A 7,396-nucleotide genomic window follows, 5' to 3' on the forward strand; every position below is an offset into this window, starting at 1 on the left:
TAGTACCTTCAAATAGTTAGGTATCCCACCACAACTATCTTACCTCCTCTTTACATTTGGGTTTTTCTTATAAATTAAAGTTATTGCTATCAATCACCAACACACACTCTCTTTATATATATATATATGCGCGCACACACACAATAGGGTTATCAACCAATCAAATGGAAGGATCAAATTAGCTAGGGTTAGGTATAAATTCATGACAACTAACAAAAATGTGGATCACTAATCCTCCATTCCCTCCCATTGTTGGTTCATCAAAAACCCATGAATAATAAGATATTATACTATATTGTTCATTGCATTGCTATATTGATCTTGCCATTGTTGTGGTAGGCTTATAGGCTATATATCACCAACACTTATTCCAAACTTATACATCAAATTACCAATGCCTAGAACCCGTGAACTCTAGAAATAATAATAATTCCTTCAACCATTGAGACAAATCGATTTGTGCAACAACAAAGCTTTTTTTAAAAGGAATATGAAATAAGTACTATATATTATTTTGTTACGGGATGGGATGGGACAATGGGAATGGTTGAATTAGCATTAAAGAAAGTAAAGTTGGCATTGTCTTGAAGCCAAGAAAATGTGCCTCGTCTCACGCTGCTTCTTGGAAATGGTGATTCATTCACGTCCGACTTAGCCAGGTTTCCATCTCCTCAAGACCACCCACGCTTGAAATTGGCTTCGTTTTCTAATTTTAATGCGACCCGTTTGTATATATTGATAAACTACTTTATATATCATTGAATTTTTATATTTATGTTGATTTTATCCTTAAATTTTAAATTGATACATAATTAATTATACCATTGATCATTATCTCGAAAATCATATAATAACATAAAAAATATTTGTATAATGTGATGATGTCATCAAAACGATACCATTTTAATGTGATTATACTAATACCCTATTTGAACTGTTTCTTTATTCTCAATTTCAAAATTAAAATTAAAATTATTGAATGATATAAGCATAATTAAGGATGATTATTCATCAAGTTGGGTCAGGTTAAATTTTTTATTTATCTGATAAAAAATAGCATCCCTAAGCGTTACTGGCCCGAGAGGGAAAGGGAAAATACAAAGACCATCGCAATTGCCTTTATTTTCTTTATAGGAAGCCTTTCAGTGTCACCTCCTCCATTAATTAACCCTTTGTTGGTTTAACGGAAGATCACCAATTTCAGGCTAACTTTTTGTTTTCCCCTACCTTTTAATTTATGAATTTACACTACCTAAGTTATATACATACAGGGTTTCAAATAGCGAAGCGCAAATGTTATAGCGGCCACTATTTTGTGGTAGTATCGTCGTTCGATATTGTTATTGTCCAAAAATAGCAGTGTGAAGCAGAATCACACCGATAGCTATCAATTATAGCCGCAACTTAACGGGTCACGGTCGATCATCGTGATAGCGGACCGCTATTCCCATTATTTTCCGTTACACCAAGTCTGCTATTGAAACTCACACAAATTTTTTGGGTTTCAGAGGGAAGAGTAGAGTTTGGAAGAAAGAAAGAAAAAAAAGAGGAAAAGGACCACATTCACAGCCAACCACTTACCTACCGGCTGTTTCATTTTCCAACCTGATAATTCCATAAAAATGCCATATTTAGGGTCCTTTCACTTAAGTTATTGATGGTCTAAGAGCTCATATAGGATAATATAGATGCATTTAAGAGCATATAGTTGCATGTAGTGGAAATATATTTTGTCGCGACATTTTATTTTGTAAAATGTGATGCGTTATGAGGAATGTGTTTTGTTTGATGATGTGTAGGATTTGGGAGCAAGGATTAGCAAAAGGAAATTGTCGTGACATGGTGAGACTGCTGAGCAGAATACAAATGCCAAATCAGACAACATTTTGGAAGCGGATAAGATAAAAGATGATATTTTTATGAGTCAATTGTCCTTATCTTCACGTGCCCTCAACCGCCAATCCCTAGGAGGAGACATCTGCCACATGGGGCGTCTGATTTTGTCGGAACCATGCCCAGCTGCAAGCTACCCAGGAGAGGACCACACCCAGCTGCCTTGGAGGGGACCACTGCCACAGCTGCTCATACCCTCACATGAAAGGAGTCTGATCGGGGTATCCTAGGAATTTTAACACAAATTCCTAAGTTTATTGTCCCCCTATAAATAAGAGACGAAGCCACCAAAAGAGAAGACTTTACACACGCGTTTTGAGCTTAAATTCAAAGAGAAAATGTCTCTCCTTTTTCCGTCAATCATTTTTGTCGTGACATTCCTTCATTAACAAGCTAGAGGAGTGGAAAACAACGACAGAACCAGACCAAACCTGTTTTTTGGACAAGAAAGAGAGGAAAACATGGGAACACGATGTTCCAATTGATATTTTTCAACGAAAAAAAGAGAGAGCAAAGGAAGCTTTCAACAACACATCTACAAGAAAAGAAATGAAGCTTTTTGATAAAAATCACAAATGGAAATAAACATAGGAGTCCAATTTTCTTTGATTTTTCTTTGTATCTCGTCTCCCTTCTCTCACGCACGAGATAGAAGAAGAGGAGACTTCGGATTTAATAATTCTTATTTTATTTATGTTTTAGATTTTAATTTTTTTTACTTTTAATATTTTGGGTTTGGACTAAAATAAATCCCAAGAAATTAATAATATTTGGGTTAGAATGTTATGGGTTTTTTTGTTGTGTTTGTTTAGTCTTTTGAGTTTTAAATTTAATATGTTGTTTTTGGTAAGTGAATAATAATAGATAATTTTATGGGTTAATTTTTTTAAATGGTTATGATTTATTTTAAGAGATTGAATGTTGAATTTAAATTTTATGCAGTTAAATCATTTTTATTATTTATTAATTTATGCAATAAACTTACTTTTCTTCATTGTTAATAAATGTTTACTATATTTTGTGTTATATTATTTATAATAGCAGTAATGAATTGTTTTATATTTATAAATTCTATTTTTCATCTTATGTTTACTGTATAATATTTTTAAAAAATTTATAAATAAATATAAAATTAATTAATGATGGTAAAAATTATCTTCATGTATTAATAAAAGTTTTTAGAAGTTCATAAGTGTTAAAAAACACTCTAAAATATCATTAGAATTAAATTTTTATAATTATAATTATAATATATTATATTTTGTAATAAGTTGTGTTAATTAAAAAAATTCACATCTGCGATGCTCGTAGTGACTGTGATAACATCCATTAATTTACAACCGTAATAAACATAACGCGACTGACCGCAATTTGAATCATGTGTTACACCCACTTTCTTGCCATATACAGGAGGGTATTAAGGGAATTTAATAACATTTAAATTGTATTCGTCAATTACTTCTTCTAGCTATGGAAATGGATGTGTGAAGTTGATATCAAAGACAAACACGAGACGTGAGACTGGGGCTGAGACTCTTCCTCAATAACAAAAGCCAAAGTAAAGCGAACCAAAAGATAAAGACGAAAGACCTCTCTCTCTCTCTCTCTGATTCCTTTTCATTTCTTCATCTCTTCTTTTACCTATATATCAAAAGCGAAGAGAAACCCAATGAAGAAACAAGAAAATGAGGAAGAAGAAGGCTGATTTGGATTGTTGAGCTTATCGTTTCTTTCTTTCATCATCTTCTCTACCTCTTTCTCATCTTTCAGTTCACCATGGCCGTTCAAGCTCAATACGCTTCGAATGTCTTCCTTTTAAACACGTTTGTCTCTCTCTCTCTCTCTCTCTCTCTCTGCCTTTGCTTCCGTTTTCATCTTGATTTCCATCTATTTATGTATTGTTCTTGTTGGCATGTATTTTTTTTATGAAGTGGGCAAGATGAGTTTTCAATGCAGCAGCAAGGAGGAGTTTGTATTGATCAATCCCATATGTTCAACAATGGAAGCAATAACAGCCCAAGGAAAAGAGGAAGAGAAGTGGAAGCGGCGGCGATCAATTCGTTTTCTTTGCAAACGCAACTGCCTCAATTGATAGACATTTCTCAACTCCAAAGACCCAATGGAGTCTCCACGGGACTCCGCTTATCTTTTGGCGATCAACAGCAACATTTACAGCAAAATCAAAGTTATGAATACCAACATCAAAATCTTGTTCTAAACGCCTCTGCTTTTTGGTCTATAGTATCTGATGATTTGGGTACCCAGATCAAACGCCAGAGAGAAGAATTGGATCAATACCTTCAAGCTCAGGTAACCCAGGTTTTTCTTTCTTGAATTGGGTTTTGGTCAATTTTTTGTTTGAGGGAAAATTATAACTTAAAAAAAAAATTGGTGTTAAAGGGGGATGCATTGCGGCGTACGTTACTGGAGAAAAGGCATAGGCACTACCGAGCGCTACTGAGGGCAGCGGAGGAATCGGTGGTGAGGAGGTTGAGGGATAAAGAAGCGGAAGTGGAGAAAGCAAAGCGCCGGAACTCAGAGCTGGAGGCGCGCGTGGCGCAACTTAACGTGGAAGCGCAGGTTTGGCAGGCGAAAGCCAGGGCGCAGGAGGCGACGGCGGCTTCGTTACAAGAACAGCTCCAACAGGCTATTATGAGCAGAGGGGCTGCGGCGGTGCGGGGTAGCAGGAGAGCGGAGGAGTGCGGTGAGGGAGCAGAGGACGCCGAATCTGCTTACGTGGACCCGGAGCGGGTGGTGGTGGCTTCGGGACCGAGTTGCAAGGCGTGCCGGAAACGTTTGGCGGCGGTGGTGCTGCTGCCGTGTCGGCATCTTTGCTTGTGTACAGAGTGTGATCGAGTGGCGCAAGCCTGCCCGATTTGCCTCATCGTCAGGAATTCTAGCGTCGATGCTTTTCTTAATTGATTTTTTTATTTTAAAAAACAATTAAAATAACGAAAATCAAATATAAACTTTGATTATAAATAAAATTTATATATTCTGATTTCCGGATATTCACCCTTGAATATATGACCCGGAAATTTACAAGTAATAAAAGATAAATAAAATTTTATTTTATGATCTAAATATATATTTGATATTTTTAAAATAAAATTGATTTGAATTTGAATTTCATTTATTAATTTAATATTTTTATCATATCATTAAGTTTAATGATATATAAACATAAAATTATAAATAATAAAATTTATTTTTATGTGATAAAATAAATGTTAGATGTTTTGTTTTATCTCCACAGATATATTGTTTCATGTATTTTTCATACAGTAAAAAATATTACAAAATATTACAAAACAACTATAGAAAATAATTTAAATTCATTGGCAATAAAATTAGTTGTAAACCCACGTCACTCATTTTGTATAATTTCATTAAATTATATAAATTTTTACACAAAAAATAATTTGTATTATTTTTAATGACATGTCATTTTTTATTTATTAAATTAATACTTGCATTATCACATTTAAATAAATATTATATTTGAAATCTTAACTTGATAACATGGTTCAAAATTGAAGCACAGCCATGTGATGGATCCAATTGTGAGTCCAGGTGTTGCCGAGGTAGCTGCCTAGTCTTTGCATAACACACATCAACCACCACTATATATTGCCTTTAATTATTGCCTTTTTGGAGGCAAATCCCTTAAATGCATATGCATGTACTATTTCAGTTTTCTGTATACTTTTTTTTTTGCCAAATATATTAATTTTAAGCTTAATTACAAAATAAGTGTCTAAACTATATAAATTTCTTTGAATAGGTGTACAAACTTTTTTCGATTCATCTTGGTACCTAACGTTACAAACGTTACCACTTTAGGTGTCTGAGCCATAACAACCGTTAGATTCTACAATTAAGTGACACATGTCACATTCTGATAATTTTAAATTTTTATTCAAAATAAAAAACTAAAATTATATATTTAAAAAACTAAAATTTCAAAAAAACCTTTTAAAAAAAAGCCTCACAAGTTTGGAAACTCTAATTTTAAACACTAAACCCATACCGATTGCCGCTGTTTGACAACGATCGGACCTCTATCAAAATCTCCACCCTACAATAAGCCAAACCCAATGATAACACTACGTCTCCGATGAAGGAAACGAAAAAATCGCGACACCCAAAATCACATCTTGGGCGAACTCAATCCCCCAAATTCGCGACACACAAATGATCAAATGACGGGCGCGATGACAAGAGAGACAACAACCGATAAGGGTGGCGACGACGACTATAGCGACGACAATGATGTCATTTGCAATTGGCAAGAGAGGTTAGGGTTAGGATTTGGATTAGGGGTAGGAATTTAGGGTTTTTAGGGATTTATGGCTTTTTATAGTGTTAGGGAAAAGTAAGTTTTTATAAATATAATATTTTAAAAAAATAAAATAAAATATTCAAAATTAACAGAGTATGACACGTGTCACTTAAAAGAATTTTTTAATAGTCAAAAAAAAGTTTAGGCACTTATTTTCTAATTGAGCCTTAATTTTATATTTGTGACGTTAGGTACTAGAATGAATCAAAAAAAGTTTAGGCACTTATTTTCTACTTGAGCCTTAATTTTATATTTGTGAGTGCTATTACAACTGTAGCTTTTCTGAGGAGAGGAGTTTGAGTCAAAATTTGATTGATTTTACTTCTGGGTTAATTAGATTAATTATGCAGTTAAAAGAGGCAAATTACACACCTCTATGCATAATTGTAAATGTAGTCCCTCTCTTTTGTCATACTAATCATTAAGCAGTAGAATGAGTTTAGTGTCACTAATTGTTATATTTCCTTAGGTTTTCTGAATAAATTGTATCTTCATCATGAATCTTTCATCTATTTAGGTCTCTAGAGTTCATGAGAAATCTTTGAAGTTTTATGTATTTCGAAATGATAAAGTCCCTCGCTCTTATTATTGTCAATTCTATCACCGACTAAATTTACTATATGATAACTATGTCTACTCATCATGTCGACTTACAAAATAGTCATTATCACTCTAGACCTGGCACTAGCATTAAGAACGTATTTTAACTATCATACAAAGCAAAAGAGGAGAGATATCTGTCTCCCACTCTAGCTTATTATTCATTATCTTCTTCAACTTATTTATTTTCTCTTGTATGTTTACATAACCACCACCTGTTACTCTTCATTGAATTAAAAAACATGAATCGTCTAAAATCATGGTAACCACACTATTCACATCAACATTAATTAATCATACACTTACCCAAAGTCAAAGGGACCAGTAATTTGTAGGTCAAATGATGGTTTCCATGGCAGCGAGACTAAACAGGCAAGCATGTGAAACTGAAAGATGTCAAATGGGGCAAACGAAGGCATGGTCCATTTCCCCATGCCTTGTTATAAAGGGGGACATGGTCCTCATTGAGCAACCAGGACCCTGCAAAATGATAAAGACACGATAAATTCAAGCCTATGAAGCAGCTCATTTTTTGATGAAATATATGTAAAATCCATGAAA

General features: G+C 34.0%; 1 protein-coding gene across 1 annotated transcript; it reads left to right on the forward strand.

Annotated features, from left to right (window-relative positions):
* Positions 1-3,434: 3,434 nt before the first annotated feature.
* Positions 3,435-4,851, forward strand: LOC120173070 (BOI-related E3 ubiquitin-protein ligase 1-like). The gene is made up of 3 exons (XM_039180358.1): positions 3,435-3,716; positions 3,825-4,203; positions 4,294-4,851. The coding sequence occupies exons 1-3, from the start codon at positions 3,670-3,672 to the stop codon at positions 4,813-4,815; spliced, it is 948 nt and encodes a 315-aa protein (XP_039036289.1). The 5' UTR covers positions 3,435-3,669; the 3' UTR covers positions 4,816-4,851.
* Positions 4,852-7,396: the final 2,545 nt, after the last annotated feature.

Source organism: Hibiscus syriacus, unplaced genomic scaffold (genome assembly GCF_006381635.1).
Source record: "Hibiscus syriacus cultivar Baekdansim isolate YM2019G1 unplaced genomic scaffold, ASM638163v2 tig00111941_pilon, whole genome shotgun sequence".
NCBI classification, from domain to species: Eukaryota; Viridiplantae; Streptophyta; class Magnoliopsida; order Malvales; family Malvaceae; genus Hibiscus; species Hibiscus syriacus.

Coding starts and splice junctions, on each gene's coding strand:
- LOC120173070 (XM_039180358.1), top strand. CDS start 3,670: ATGGCCGTTCAAGCTCAATACGCTTCGAATGTCTTCCTTTTAAACAC. Junction 3,717..3,824: donor AATGTCTTCCTTTTAAACAC/GTTTGTCTCTCT, acceptor TTTTTTATGAAG/TGGGCAAGATGAGTTTTCAA. Junction 4,204..4,293: donor ATCAATACCTTCAAGCTCAG/GTAACCCAGGTT, acceptor TTGGTGTTAAAG/GGGGATGCATTGCGGCGTAC.